General features: G+C 38.5%; 1 protein-coding gene across 1 annotated transcript; it reads right to left on the bottom strand.

Annotated features, from left to right (window-relative positions):
- Window positions 1–2,033: 2,033 nt before the first annotated feature.
- Window positions 2,034–5,699, bottom strand: LOC131941427 (uncharacterized). Its single transcript, XM_059300671.1, has 2 exons — window positions 5,650–5,699; window positions 2,034–3,491 (listed from the first exon to the last, which is right to left on the bottom strand). The coding sequence occupies exons 1-2, from the start codon at window positions 5,684–5,686 to the stop codon at window positions 2,554–2,556; spliced, it is 975 nt and encodes a 324-aa protein (XP_059156654.1). The 5' UTR covers window positions 5,687–5,699; the 3' UTR covers window positions 2,034–2,553.
- Between the last annotated feature and the right edge of the window lie 11,548 nt (window positions 5,700–17,247).

Raw genomic sequence — 17,247 nt, 5'->3', positions numbered from 1 at the left:
ACCTTACACAAACACGATACATTACACAAAGCACGATACTTTACACATTCCGTGGCAAACAGTTCATCGATCACTTAATGAATGAATGTATCGATAGTCGACTAAAACAGCACAGGGTAGGTAACTGTTGAAATACTTTCAAAAATTAAACTAAAGAAAGTTAATTCCCCTTATTTCAGTTGTCTTGAAATTACACTGAGTAGTCCTTACTGTATTGTAGAAGCCTATAAGACGGTAGCATTGTGTTGGCCCATAAAAGTGTGAGCCCATAAAAGTGTGGGCCCATAAAAGTGTGAGCCCATAAAAGTGTGAGCCCATAAAAGTGTGGGCCCATAAAAGTGTGAGCCCATAAAAGTGTGAGCCCATAAAAGTGTGAGCCCATAAAAGTGTGAGCCCATAAAAGTGTGGGCCCATAAAAGTGTGGGCCCATAAAAGTGTGGGCCCATAAAAGTGTGGGCCCATAAAAGTGTGGGCCCATAAAAGTGTGAGCCCATAAAAGTGTGAGCCCATAAAAGTGTGGGCCCATTAGCTGTGAGCCCATAAAGTGTGAGCCCATAAAAGTGTGGGCCCATAAAAGTGTGGGCCCATAAAAGTGTGGGCCCATAAAAGTGTGAGCCCATAAAAGTGTGAGCCCATAAAAGTGTGGGCCCATAAAAGTGTGGGCCCATAAAAGTGTGAGCCCATAAAAGTGTGGGCCCATAAAAGTGTGAGCCCATAAAAGTGTGGGCCCATAAAAGTGTGAGCCCATAAAAGTGTGGGCCCATAAAAGTGTGAGCCCATAAAAGTGTGGGCCCATAAAAGTGTGAGCCCATAAAAGTGTGAGCCCATAAAAGTGTGGGCCCATAAAAGTGTGGGCCCATAAAAGTGTGGGCCCATAAAAGTGTGAGCCCATAAAAGTGTGGGCCCATAAAAGTGTGAGCCCATAAAAGTGTGGGCCCATAAAAGTGTGAGCCCATAAAAGTGTGGGCCCATAAAAGTGTGAGCCCATAAAAGTGTGAGCCCATAAAAGTGTGGGCCCATACTGTTGTTTGTTTTGTAAAAGACGATATCATGGGCAGTATTATTAATATTATTTCACTGATGATAAATCTAAGACAGGAGAAAGTTTCTTCAATCTTCATAACGAACAATTGTAGACAATTTAAAGGTTTCCTTTAAAAATACACTGTTGTTATAATTTTAAATAAATTTTAACGGCTTAAACTGTTCAATATTTTAGAATGATATATTGTAATTAGCGGCGATTATTAATTACATTGAGATGACAATACCATGAACACCTCACACACTACCTCAAACCAGCAGTTATACAAGTAAGAAAACAATCTTTTCATCAGTAACGATCCCAAAACATTTAAACTGATTACCTAATCATTGTCAATACGATATATTTAACATAAATACTCGATAATATGATTTTAAAGTAAACAATCAGAGTAATAGATTTGTTGAACATTGAATTTCATAGATTAAACAGTTTCTTTGATTAAAAAGTGATCAAAGTGTTCTATAATTGGATATTGATTAGTTTCTCCACAGTCATTCATACTTTCTTTTGTTTTAAATAAGTTTGAAAATTACAATTTAATTAGATATTAAGCAAACTTACTTACTTAATCCTCATCACTCCCTGTGGAGTATAGGGCAACAACAAATCTCCGCCATTCCACCCTGTCCTGGGCGAGCCACTTTAGTTCATGCCAGGTTTTGCCAGTAGCCTGCACTACTTCTTCTTCCATCTCCCTCCTCCATGTTCCCAGTGGTCTTCCTCTACTTCTCTTTCCGGGTGGGTTCCACTTCAGCGCCATGTTGGGGAGTCTTTTTTTGCTCATGCGTAGGACATGGCCCAGCCATCTCCATCTCCTCGTTCTAACTTCTGAGACAATGTCGTTTATTCCTGTCCTTCGCCATATTTCCTTGTTTGGGACTTTGTCGTCCCACTTTATCCTGAGGATGCGTTGGAGGGATCTTCTTTCAAAGCCTCTGAGTCGGCTGTCTACTTTCTTGTTAAGCAAACAATGATGCGATAAGATTTGAAATACGTCACTCAACCACCTAAACATGTTTTTACGACATCAAACTGCTTACACTGACCTAGTAGTGTTACACTAACGTAGAAAAATTTTCACTAACTACATTGATACTAACTTGATTATAGAATTGGAAATCAATAATGGGTAAATCTAAGGGATTCCTTGCATTTGAAATGTTACAATAAATTTTAGTTACATACTTTATTTTACATGCATTGTGTTAAGCTGCAATACCAAATTTACATAGAAAAGGAAAACAACTTTTATAAAGAATATTATGTTGATACATTCGATTCATTTACTGATTAATAATGATAGTTGTTTAAAGTGTGGAAAAAAGAGAACAAAATAATGTCTTTTTGCAACATGATGCCACTGTAGTTGATTCATTAATGTCTTATTCCAACATCACGCCACTGTAGTTGATTCATTAATGTCTTATTCCAACATCACGCCACTGTAGTTGATTCATTTATGTTTTATTCCAACATCACGCCACTGTAGTTGATTCATTAATGTTTTATTCCAACATCACGCCACTGTAGTTGATTCCATCAGGTTTTGACCCACTGTGGGGGTGGACCGACCAGCACCCCACAATGTATACCAGAGCACCACTGCTACCTGGACAGGTACTGTTCGTATACCTGTATTTGGTAAACTTGTAGTTGCCATCGTCGCCCAGTACCTCCCTGTGAACCCAGTGACCTACAGAGACCTGCTTAGAACAGCCATGCGGATGTGACACTATGATGGTCAGCTTGTCCACATCTCTACCATCCCTGTATTTTTGAATGACCTTCCCACCGAGTTGACTGTATCGCTTCCCCATCTCTTGAAGTCTGTCACCGACCTGTACGTCATGTGTAGCATAGTACACGTCACACATATCTCCCTCAGTGACTGATACGTCCATCCCCAGCCCACACATCTTAACCACTGGACTTTGATCATCATCAAACCACAACCTACAGCTGGACTGTCTCGCCTCACTCTCATCAAACACCACATGTCTGGCTGTCTGCACAAAAATTTCCCACCACACTTTGCTGGGCGTGGCAGACTTGACACATTCAGGGCATGGACAAGTTCTGTAGTCGCCGTCTGCCCGGTCCATGCCCTCTGTGTACTTGGTCAATGCAAACACCCTCCCCGTCCCTGTCCTCAATAGCTTCTTACCCCTGGAGCTGTAGCAAGGATATGGATCTTGAGTGCCTGGCACAAACTCGGGTCTGTCTGGACTGGTGAACTTAACGGCTATACTAACCGTGATATCAGCTACAGCTTTTGTGAGTTCATAAAGGTCGTTGTCATGGTAACCAGATGGAAAGTGTCCAACAGTGAACTTGTTTACAGGTATAAACCCTGCATGGCCAGGATTTTTCGTACAGTCAGCAAAGTGTGTGTGTAGATCTGCTTCAGCTTCCCCCTCGAGACATTCTTGTACTTCGTGCGTACCTGTACAGGTAAATATTATACTGCTCTAATCATTCACTAAGACGTTAAACACCTTTATGCAACTAAAATACAAATTCTGCAACGATCACTACAATGCAAATAATAACCACAGTTTGAATAAAATAGATAAAAACACCTTAAATACACTAACAAATGGGCTGATCTTTACAGAAAAAACATGTACGCCAAAATGTATTAAACATATCTCTTCAGTAACCAAGCATTTACTTTTAGTTTTATGGTTAATGAATGTGTTCTTTTATTTCGTTTGGTCATTTAAATATTTATCGCTTTAAGTATTTTTTTCAATATGTTTGATTGACGACCTTCTCTACATAGCCCATGGGAAAATGGATAAACAGACTGGCTATTATCTTCCTATATTGTATTTCATATCACATTTAAATTGATGACTAATTTTAATTGATTAATCTATTCAATTAAGTGTGTAGATGTTATCGAATTGTAGTAGGAGATTGACGTGCACATTTTAAGGAACTGGCATAGGTGCTTACCGTATAAGATTGGGTTTAAAGACTTGATAGCTAACATTTAAAAGAACAGATAGACAAGAAATATATCTATTTTCTATCTATGTATCTATATACTACTAAAACTCAAGTTTGTTTACATGTTTGTATATTTATTTACAGAGGCGTAGCGAAGGGTGGGCGGGGGGTGCGGACCGCACCGGGTGACACCATTTAGAGGGGTGACAGCAAGGCAAAAAATAGTAAAATATATAGAGAAAAATTTGAGGGGGGGTGCAAATCGAAAATTGAAAGTTTGTCCCCGTTAAGTACCGCACCGGCTGACACCCGACCACGCTACGCCACTGTTTATTATTGTCTGCTTGGTTACAGGAGAGAATCTGCACTATGTGTAGAGCTGTAAAATATACATTTAGGTAGAGAACAATGTTCTTTTTGACCAAACTGTTAATCACAAATTAATTTAAAGACGATAATTTATTTATTGATATATTCATTGGTAGATTAACCACTTTAATTTTAAAAGTTCAGAACAATGACTTTACTTAAAGTGACGTCACATGATTTATTTACTTTTTATAACAATAATGGCGGCTTCCATCAAAGATTTTGGTGCCCATTCAAAAGTTTAACGTATTATAAAACTAATTTTCTGTCGGCTATAGCTTTAACGATACGTCCGTTTTCTATTTTTATTAGATTCCAACACTATTATCGATTTTCAACAGTTCTTCTAATTTGATTATACAATAAATTTCTCTAAAACTACAGATAAGCTGTCGGACGAAGGGAAAGTCAATCCTAGATCTAAAATCTGGAATCCAGATCTAGGTCAAACCAAAATTAATTAGTTAAAAATAAAAACAATTATAAAATCGCAATAAATTATTGAGTTTCTTTATTAAACTATGTTAGTCCTTAAATATTTGATATAAATCTTTGCTTTTTAGCTTCAATGATAATATATTCGAGAATACATGTGATTTATATAGGTTCTAGATCTAGATCTACGGAAAAAAGTAGACTTAATCCGTAGATTCTACATCTAGATCTAGCTCTATCTAGATCTAGAACCTATGCCAATAATGAGTTTTTATACTAAACTATTGCATGCCTTAATTATTTTATATAAATATTTGTTTGTTTACCTTATGGAACTGGCTAATTTGGGATATAATTTTATTTGAAATAATAGGGCCTATTTGCGTAACTTAAGTTTCCTAAATACCCCAGCTTCTACGCTAAAGTGCCTAAATAGCTAAGATGATAATTTAAAAATTGTGAATGATAAAGTTGCCTCAAGGGACTTGGCGGGACACATGGCAGGTGAAGTAGAGTTTACCTGTTTTTGTGACCTCAGCATATGAAGGGATAGTGTGGTCAGACACATGCGCAGCCGAAATAGGTGTTTTTAAAAGACAAAAACGTCTGAGGTGTGACGTCTATTTGAATGTGGGGTCTGGTTTTTCTTTGTGACGATAAGTGAAAGGAGTGATGTCATTTATGGATAACCCACGAAACCCACAGTTATCCATGGATAACGGGTAGTCTTTTAAAATACCAGTGAATGATTCCACACAATAACTACACCACTACCAGAACACGAGAACCGTTTAATCAAAAATCTTGTGACATGCACTATATACATACAAATAAGTAAAGATTACCCTTGAAATGTTGTGAATCGTCTTCTTGACAAGCCATATTGTGTGCACAAGTAACATATATTTTCTGTCGGTAAAACAAAGATAAAACGATTACAACTACATCATTACCAAATATTCAATGGACCATCTGTAATATTAAACATGACGGCAAATTGTTCCCATCAGCTTGGAAACTAGATAGGATGGATGTTAAGAAGGGGTTGGTTCGTTGTTGGGTGTATGGAGATAGGTTGGACAAGGGGTTGGGTGTGTGACTGAGAAGATAGGTTGGTTAACCATTAACTAAATGATAAGTAGACTCACCTGTGTGGTGATGTTTGGCTCACCTGTGTGGTAATGTTAGACTCACCTGTGTGGTAATGTTAGACTCACCTGTGTGGTAATGTTAGACTCACCTGTGTGGTGATGTTAGACTCACCTGTGTGATAGACTCACCTGTGTGGTGATGATAGACTCACCTGTATGGTAATGTTAGACTCACCTGTGTGGTAATGTTAGACTCACCTATGTGGTAATGTTAGACTCACCCGTGTGGTAATGTTAGACTCACCTATGTGGGGATGTTAGACTCTTGTTAGAGCTAAAATATGGCACCGCTTTGTTGTTGTACTGCTATTACAAAAGCTCCTAAAATAGAATATTGATTATTAGTGTCGATAGCAGATCGATAAATTAATTTCACGATAGGTTGTGTCTCCTGGTGTCATTCTCAGGATAGGTTGTGTCTCCTGGTGTTATTAAAACAGGTTGTGTCTCCTGGTGTTATTAAAATATGTTGTGTCTCCTGGTGTTATTAAAACAGCTTGTGTCTCCTGGTGTTATTAAAACAGCTTGTGTCTCCTGGTGTTATTAAAACAGCTTGTGTCTCCTGGTGTTATTAAAACAGCTTGTGTCTCCTGGTGTTATTAAAACAGCTTGTGTCTCCTGGTGTTATTAAAACAGCTTGTGTCTCCTGGTGTTATTAAAACAGCTTGTGTCTCCTGGTGTTATTAAAACAGCTTGTGTCTCCTGGTGTTATTAAAACAGCTTGTGTCTCCTGGTGTTATTAAAACAGCTTGTGTCTCCTGGTGTTATTAAAACAGCTTGTGTCTCCTGGTGTTATTAAAACAACTTGCAACAGATATATTTGTTTGTTTAACTTCTTGAACCATCTAGCACATCTATATCAGCTGGTATCTGACTAGAGGGCTGTGAGAAGTGACCACAACTGGACACCTGAATGAGATTGGTCATTATCACAAAGACTTTAGACCAATGAAAGTGGGACCAACTCAGCTGTCCTGTATATTGTTCTCTCTTTGTTTACAGAAATAAAAAAAACAATTTTACAAAGATAACCTAAACACAAAAATGTGGTTAAATTAAATTTATTCACAAAGCTTCAATTTTAATATTTTACCAAATTCTAAAATAAACACATAAAAAACAAACAAATACTCCACATTAAAAGAGTCCAAGGTAGCAAATATCTAATCAATTAAAGATGTTTCACATTTTCTTGTTTATAGCGAGAAGATCATGAAGCAACACTGCACTATAGTTTAAACTACCAGAATTTAATCAAAGTACATTCTACTATTGTATAATCCACCATAATTTAATCAAAGTACACTCCACTATAGTTTAACTGACCTGAATTAAGTTTAGAGTTAGCTCCACTATGGGGGTGGTAAGACCAGTCACACCCCAGTCTGTAGACGACAGCCCCACTGCTACCTGGACAGGTACACGTTGTGTACGTGTACCTGGTCCGTCGACCCATCACCACCTGCCTGTCCACCCAGTGACCTACAGAGACCTGCTTAGAACAGCCATGAGGATGTGACACTATAATGGTCAGCTTGTCCACGTCTCTACGACTTTTGTATTTGTCCCTTACCTCCCTCCATACCCCACCAAACCGAGCCACCATCTTCTCCAGTGTGTCGCCCACCTCTGTGTCATGTGTCGCACAATACAAGTGACACACATCTCCCTCCGTGTCGGACGACCCACACACCTTCCACCCATAAATGTTGACCAATGGACTTTGATCATCATCAAACCACAACCTACACCTGGACTGTCTCGCCTCACTGGAATCATAAACCACATGTCTGGCTGTCTGAACGTACACTTCCCACCACCCCCGGCTGGGTGTGTCCGAGTGGTCACATTCAGGACATGGACAAGTTCTATAGCCGACCATTCCCTCTGTGTACTTGGTTACCCTAACCACCCTCCCCGTCCCTGTCCTCAGTGAGTTCTGTCCCCTGGTGGTGTAGCAAGGATATGGATCTTTAGTGCGTGGGATAAACTCTGGTCTGTCTGGACTGGTGAAGTTAACGGCTATCCTCACGGTTAAGTCAGCCACAGCTTTTATAAAGTCACACAGGTCGTTGTCATTGCATCCAAACGACAGGTAATTTACAGGTATAAACTTTTCATGGCCAGGATTTTTCTCACATTTTATCAGGTGTGTGTGTAGATCTGCCTCACCTTGACCTTCAAGACATTCTTGGACTTCATGTGTACCTGTACAGGTAAACGATCTGTGGTATTACTGCAAGCATTTCATCAGTTGACATACCCCCCCCCTCACACTTTTTCCATTTATGCAGCCATTTTAAGTACTGACAAGTACTGGCAAGTACCTGGAAGTACTGAGAAATAATCGTGCATTAAGTATTAGAAACAGCAAACACAACAACACAATGATTCAACACAGGGCCACACCATCATGAGACAACACATAACTACACCAGCATGAGACAACACATAACTACATCAGCATGAGACAACACATAACTACATCAGCATGAGACAACACATAACTACACCAGCATGAGACAACACATAACTACATCAGCATGAGACAACACATAACTATATCAGCATGAGACAACACATAACTACATCAGCAAGAGACAACACATAACTACACCAGCATGAGACAACACATAACTACATCAGCATGAGACAACACATAACTACATCAACATGAGACAACACATAACAACATCAGCTTTAGACAACACATAACTACATCAGCATGAGACAACACATAACTACATCAGCATGAGACAACACATAACTACATCAGCATGAGACAACACATAACTACATCAGCATGAGACAACACATACCTACATCAGCATGAGACAACACATAACTAAATCAGCATGGGACAAAACATAACTACACCAGCATGAGACAACACATAACTACATCAGCATGAGACAACACATGACTACATCAGCATGAGACAACACATAACTACACCAGCATGAGACAACACATAACTACATCAGCATGAGACAACACATAACTACATCAGCATGAGACAACACATAACTACATCAGCAAGAGACAACACATAACTACATCAGCATGAGACAACACATAACTACAACAGCATGAGACAACACATAAATACATCAGCATGAGACAACACAAAACTACATCAGCATGAGACAACACATAACTACACCAGCATGAGACAACACATAACTACACCAGCATGAGACAACACATAACTACATCAGCATGAGACAACACATAACTACAACAGCATGAGACAACACATTACTACATCAGCATGAGACAACACATAACTACACCAGCATGAGACAACACATAACTACATCAGCATGAGACAACACATAACCACATCAGCATGAGACAACACATAACTACATCAGCATGAGACAACACATAACTACATCAGCATGAGACAACACATAACTAAATCAGCATGAGACAACACATAACTAAAACAGCATGAGACAACACATAACTACACCAGCATGAGACAACACATAACTACATCAGCATGAGACAACACATAACTACATCAGCATAAGACAACACATAACTACACCAGCATGAGACAACACATAACTACATCAGCATGAGACAACACATAACTACATCAGCATGAGACAACACATAACTACATCAGCAAGAGACAACACATAACTACATCAGCATGAGACAACACATAACTACAACAGCATGAGACAACACATAAATACATCAGCATGAGACAACACATAACTACATCAGCATGAGACAACACATAACTACACCAGCATGAGACAACACATAACTACACCAGCATGAGACAACACATAACTACATCAGCATGAGACAACACATAACTACATCAGCAAGAGACAACACATAACTACATCAGCATGAGACAACACATAACTACACCAGCATGAGACAACACATAACTACATCAGCATGAGACAACACATAACTACACCAGCATGAGACAACACATAACTACACCAGCATGAGACAACACATAACTACATCAGCATGAAACAACACATAACTACACCAGCATGAGACAACACATAACTACATCAGCATGAGACAACACATAACTACGCCAGCATGAGAAAACACATAACTACATCAGCAAGAGACAACACATAACTACATCAGCATGAGACAACACATAACTACATCAGCATGAGACAACACATAACTACACCAGCATGAGACAACACATAACTACATCAGCATGAGACAACACATAACTACACCAGCATGAGACAACACATAACTACATCAGCATGAGACAACATATAACTACACCAGCATGAGACAACACATAACTACATCAGCAAGAGACAACACATAACTACATCAGCATGAGACAACACATAACTACAACAGCATGAGACAACACATAAATACATCAGCATGAGACAACACATAACTACATCAGCATGAGACAACACATAACTACACCAGCATGAGACAACACATAACTACACCAGCATGAGACAACACATAACTACACCAGCATGAGACAACACTAGGCTACACCAGCATGAGACAACACATAACTACACCAGCATGAGACAACACATAAATACACCAGCATGAGACAACACTAGGCTACACCAGCATGAGACAACACATAACTACACCAGCATGAGACAACACATAACTACATCAGCATGAGACAACACATAACTACATCAGCATGAGACAACACATAACTACACCAGCATGAGACAACACTAGGCTACACCAGCATGAGACAACACATAACTACATCAGCATGAGACAACACATAACTACAACAGCATGAGACAACACATAAATACATCAGCATGAGACAACACATAACTACATCAATATGAGACAACACATAACTACATCAGCATGAGACAACACATAACTACATCAGCATGAGACAACACATAACTACATCAGCATGAGACAACACATAACTACACCAGCATGAGACAACACATAACTACACCAGCATGAGACAACACATAACTACATCAGCATGAGACAACACATAACTACACCAGCATGAGACAACACATAACTACAACAGCATGAGACAACACATTACTACATCAGCATGAGACAACACATAACTACACCAGCATGAGACAACACATAACTACATCAGCATGAGACAACACATAACTACACCAGCATGAGACAACACATAACTACACCAGCATGAGACAACACATAACTACATCAGCATGAGACAACACATAACTACACCAGCATGAGACAACACATAACTACATCAGCATGAGACAACACATAACTACATCAGCATGAGACAACACATAACTACATCAGCATGAGACAACACATAACTACATCAGCATGAGACAACACATAACTACACCAGCATGAGACAACACATAACTACATCAGCATGAGACAACACATAACTACATCAGCATGAGACAACACATAACTACACCAGCATGAGACAACACATAACTACATCAGCATGAGACAACACATAACTACATCAGCATGAGACAACACTTAACTACACCAGCATGAGCTCTACACAAAAAGGGGATCAGCCATGATGGCAAGGAATGAAACAATCATGATTGTGGAAGAGGGGAAAATATGGTAGTATAAAAGTATTAAAATCCCGGCTACATTTTGTAGGAAATAAGAAGATAATTCGGTATTTTGTTGGGAAATTATCATTTACTTTTTTGTCTGCGTACCAGACGACCCAGTTTCCTTTTGTTTAGAAACGTCGGCTGCTGTACTCCCCCTGTGTAGTCCAATAATGGTCCTTGTTGTGTTTATGAGGCTAGCAGTCAGACCCTTCGGGGTTCAAAGGTCACGCCGTGCACAAGTTGTGATAGTGGTCTGTCGTGAAAGCTCTATTTTTGTAGAGCTGATTGGCAGAATGGTTACACGTCTGACTTGATGCATGGAAGGCGAGGCGATTATGTGCCGTGTGGAATGATAGGTTCGGATCCCGTTGGGTTCTGACTGTTCTGTCTTTACTTGGACTATATTCTGTACCTTTTTCTACCCTTGGCGTTGAAGTATTACTTTCTGTTTACATTGCTATTTCAGTCACAACGCCTTCTTCCACCCCTCACCATGTTTACACTGTACTCCCCAGATAACACTCTCGCGGTGTTACCCTCCCCCCCCTCCGTCCCTCATTCCTCCTACTTTACACACACTACATGTTGTCTAGCTTCTAGGTCAAATTATTTATTTTGATTCAACTGTTCCTAATTCATATTTTACTCAGATTTCCAATGATTAAGTTAAATTTTAAGTACGAATTGAATAATGGCGATAAAAACGAAATAGCAATCTTTTACATCACGCCACACCATCAGCCAACAGAAACTCTCTAATCGGTTTGTTTAGCATGTTTGTCAAGACAAGTTTGTACTAGCATTTCCGGTACTAGATAAGAAGACAAGGTTCATGGAAAACGATATTTTTTTTTGGCTTTTTTTCAAAAATAGTTTATACATAACAAATATCGCCTAATATTGTTTTCTTCTTTTAAATCATTTGTTGCTTTAAGAAAAACAAATGATCATCGATTGGTACACAAGTAATCAAAAACCTTCAGTTTCAGTCGTGACGTGTCTACACGTCTGTTCATGGATTCACGTGCGTTAGTATGCTGCTAATATAATCGCCAAATTCCAGATTAACATTTAGAACAATCTGAGAAAAATGTCAGTACCTGTAAAATATTTTGATATGTCGTCATCACTGGCTCTAGTACTTGTGTTGTCTGCTAAGTTATCCACGTGATTAGCTGTAAGTATAAAACAACAAAATAGGGTGGTATTAAGATTGTACTAGACGAAGTACATCGAATGAGTTTAACATTCCAGAAAAAAATATATAGCAAGTACCTGCATATGTGTCTGACAAAATTGTACATCCTTCCACTGCCGAATTCCATTCAACTTGGCCAAGAAATCTTTTCTCACTCTCTGCTCTTGATTTCAAGTTACCCATTTTCTTTTCCATGTGGAGTTAACACTATTTTAGTCCAGATCTCTTTTCATTAAATCTAAACTTTCTACTTTTGATCATTTAGAACAGTTTAACTTTTGATATAATAACTCTGTGTCTACTGTGATATTTCGTGTTGCTGTGTGGAAGGTGACAGCGGTTTACGAGCAAAATTTGAACGCAACCACCAGCTGTACCCCAGGAAATACATCCCAGTTTTCATTCTTGTCGTAGCGGGGAAAAACGGTAGCGGAAATCTAAAAATATTATCACAGATAACTGAGGTACCGGATGGTTTTATTGATATACCAAAAACTGGTTTCTGTGCGTTTTTTTTTTCGTTTTACTCGATAGTAAAATTTACTACTGTAAAACATTATATTTAAACTATATTCTGCCGCTCTAGCAGTATATATTTTTATTCCTGGTGTTTGAAAGAATTGTTTTCAACGAATCCTACTTTATGTTGTTCTGAGGGCTTTCAAAGAAATTTCAGTGCTTCACGCTATACTTTATATACTTGAACGCCAGCATGTAGGCTATCGGGCTAGAGAGTTTGTTGTGATACCTGTAATTAAGCCGGTACCTCAGCTTGACAAGGTCGTTAGTGGGCAGTGACCCATCGCCTACAGACTTCAAGTCTTGGGGTGTGTTACGTCACTTCCTTTATTATGGCTTGAACTTTGAACTTAAACGACGTATTACTTTATTGATATGTACTCAATTGTGTAGACTTTAGACTGTAGGTAGACCAACATACACGAGACACAACCTGACATATGGAGCAGTTGCATAGCTACCGTAAAGCTAATGTAAAGCTAGCGTAAAGCTACCTAAAGCTACCGTAGAGCTAGCGTAAGCAAGGCATATGCGCTGAAGGCACATAGGGGTGCTTTTCCTCTTTAAAAAAACTAAAACTTTTACATTGGAATTTCAATATTTGTTTTATGTAAATAATTTTAAAAAGAAAAAGGAAATCCAGTTTCTTTTCTACTGTAGAAATAATTTAAAGCTGTAAATTTTTGGTTTTCATACAATCGCCAAGAAAATTTAGGAAGTCGTTGAGAATACTCTAGGCAGTGTTTTTTTCCAAGACATTTATTTTTGAAAACATGCCTGAAAGAAACTCTGTCATTTGGGAAGGTTTCTAGCATTAAAATTTAATTATTTTTTTTGGATGACCTCGGCCCGGCAGTGAGGCGGTGCTGTTGGCCACTCAATTAAGGAACTTATTAATTATTTTGCGAAATTAAAAGCATGCGAAGAAACAGATCTCAATAGAACATGCGCAGTTTTTAAAAAAATAATGTGTGTTAGTGACGGCGCAAGGTCGGATGTTCCCCTACGTGTTTACCAAAGGTGTCACCCCATCATCTCCAACAACTTGGCTTTTTCGGTGGGGTGTCTCCCCTCTTCGACGTATCTTTTATTATTTTAGCCGACTACAACATAATTTGTCAATAAATTTGACAATGTTTGGTCATGGTGTCACGCCTTAATGTTGTCAGCCTATGCGGACCGCACCTCTGTCCCCCGTCTTGTGACCCTACTGTGTTTGGTTACTTGAAAAACAAAGTGACGGTAAGCCTGACACATTTTTACAAAACTACAGGGTTGTATGCCTACATAATAGTATAGTATACATAAACAATCAGGTTGCATAAAATACAAAATGTACAGAATATTTATATTATTTAAAACTCTACATCTGAAGTAGCAGTTGATTTCTTCGTTTAACTCTGTTGTAGCCTAACAGCTGACAAAGGTGACCACTGATAATCTTTGCATACAGGCCCGGAAATCCTAGCTACGCCGCTGATATGGAGGCTCTACATTACAAACAAACCTGACATGGAGGCTCTACATTGCTAACAATCATAGGCATTATAGACGGGTAAAATTACAATGTTTTTCATAGGTTTCTGTTTGTAAAGCTTAACATGTGTAGGCCGATGTATACACAATTAATGATGCAAACTTACAGAGGTGTACATGTTCGTGGGAAAGCTTGCTCAAACCTTATCTGTGCTGCTTAAAACATCAGCGACCATTTAATTATTTCAAATCTACACGAATCTCGTACGTTTCTCTTACTCCCCCCCCCCCCCAACACACCCAACCATCATTTCCAGTTTTCCGTCTACCTATAATTCTAATTTCGTAACACAAACGCACAACACAATAGGCACACGTTTTCTCATTGACCCCCCCCCCCCCACTGTGTTAACCCACAAACGTGTATCAGTCACCTACATCTGGACAGTCTGGTCTTTTGTCGCCTCACGGAACTTCGGTAGGTGTGTCCGAGTGGTCAGATTTACGGGACTTCGGTAGGTGTGTCCGAGTGGTCAGATTTACGGGACTTCGGTAGGTGTGTCCGAGTGGTCAGATTTACAGGACTTCGGTAGGTGTGTCCGAGTGGTCAGATTTACGGGACTTCGGTAGGTGTGTCCAAGTGGTCAGATTTACGGGACTTCGGCAGGTGTGTCCGAGTGTTCAGATTTACGGGACTTCGGCAGGTGTGTCCGAGTGGTCAGATTTACATGTTGTACAATAGTTCGATTTAAATAGATATATTTTATATTTTATGGAGAAGTAGCATCAATGTCAGCGACGATATATGTCAGTGTTGATGACATTTTGGATAGAAAATTACTGCATTTATTGACTGACAATCTGCTGAAAAAGTGTTAGATAGCAACAGTGCCTTAAATTGAGGGGCTGTGGTGGTAGAGTACTCGATCTACAGACATTTGTTTACATGTTTTGTATAAACATTTATAAATTTAACGAACCCAACCTCCACCTAAACTTAGTCTCATACACAATTCAACTTCCTAATTGGTTGAGGCCGTGCACAGAAAGAATGAGCTAGACGTTAGATCACCATTGGTTGTGTTACAAAATAGTCTTGAAACTAGTAATTTGTTAAACAATTATTTTAATATGTAGAAGTATTGTAAATCAAACGTCACATACAGGATGATGTGTGAGACAGTTGTAAAGATATGGTGTTAGCACGTCTTTTATGACAAACAGTACCTACATATATCTCAATCTTGGGCACACACTCTTATAGTATTCAATTATATGTATTATAATGTTAGTTTACTTAAACAAAACAGTGGCGTCGCTAGGTCGGGTTTAACCCGATGCGGCACCTCATGGTGTCACCCCCTCCCCACTATTTGTTGCTTTGTTAGGTTTGCAGTTAGTGTAACCCTCCCACCGACCCCCCCCCCCAGATAAAAGCTTTAAAGTGTAAAAATAAAATAGTATTAATATATTATCGATTGTCAATATAGCTTGGTGTAACATTGTTTTCTCCATAGTTTGCATTTTTACGTCATGGTGTTATTCCCCACCCCCCACATCTTTCCTTGTTGGGATCGTGATTATGTACTTAAAATGCTTATTTAGCTCTAATCAACCATTCGTTGAACTGGCAAAAAACATTTATTTATCTTGCAATTATTTAGCTCTAATCAACCATTCGTTGAACTGGCAAAAAACATTTATTTATCTTGCAATTATTTAGCTCTAATCAACCATTCGTTAAACTGGCAAAAAACGTTTATTTATCTTGCAATTATTTAGCTCTAATCAATCATTCGTTGAACTGGCAAAAAACATTTATTTATCTTGCAATTATTTAGCTCTAATCAACCATTCGTTGAACTGGCAAAAACATTTATTTATCTTGCAATTATTTAGCTCTAATCAACCATTCGTTGAACTGGCAAAAACATTTATTTATCTTGCAATTATTTAGCTCTAATCAACCATTCGTTGAACTGGCAAAAAACATTTATTTATCTTGCAATTATTTAGCTCTAATCAACCATTCGTTGAACTGGCAAAAAACATTTATTTATCTTGCAATTATTTAGCTCTAATCAACCATTCGTTGAACTGGCAAAAACATTTATTTATCTTGCAATTATTTAGCTCTAATCAACCAGACGTTGAACTGGCAAACAACATTTATTTATCTTGCAATTATTTAGCTCTAATCAACCATTCGTTGAACTGGCAAAAAACGTTTATTTATCTTGCAATTATTTAGCTCTAATCAACCATTCGTTGAACTGGCAAAAACATTTATTTATCTTGCAATTATTTAGCTCTAATCAACCATTCGTTGAACTGGCAAAAACATTTATTTATCTTGCAATTATTTAGCTCTAATCAACCATTCGTTGAACTGGCAAAAAACATTTATTTATCTTGCAATTATTTAGCTCTAATCAACCATTCGTTGAACTGGCAAAAAACATTTATTTATCTTGCAATTATTTAGCTCTAATCAACCAGTCGTTGAACTGGCAAACA

This window comes from Physella acuta, unplaced genomic scaffold, assembly GCF_028476545.2.
Source record: "Physella acuta isolate Inbredline_101_S28 unplaced genomic scaffold, ASM2847654v3 ptg000362l, whole genome shotgun sequence".
NCBI classification, from domain to species: Eukaryota; Metazoa; Mollusca; class Gastropoda; family Physidae; genus Physella; species Physella acuta.
This window is presented reverse-complemented; position numbering and strand designations above follow the sequence as displayed.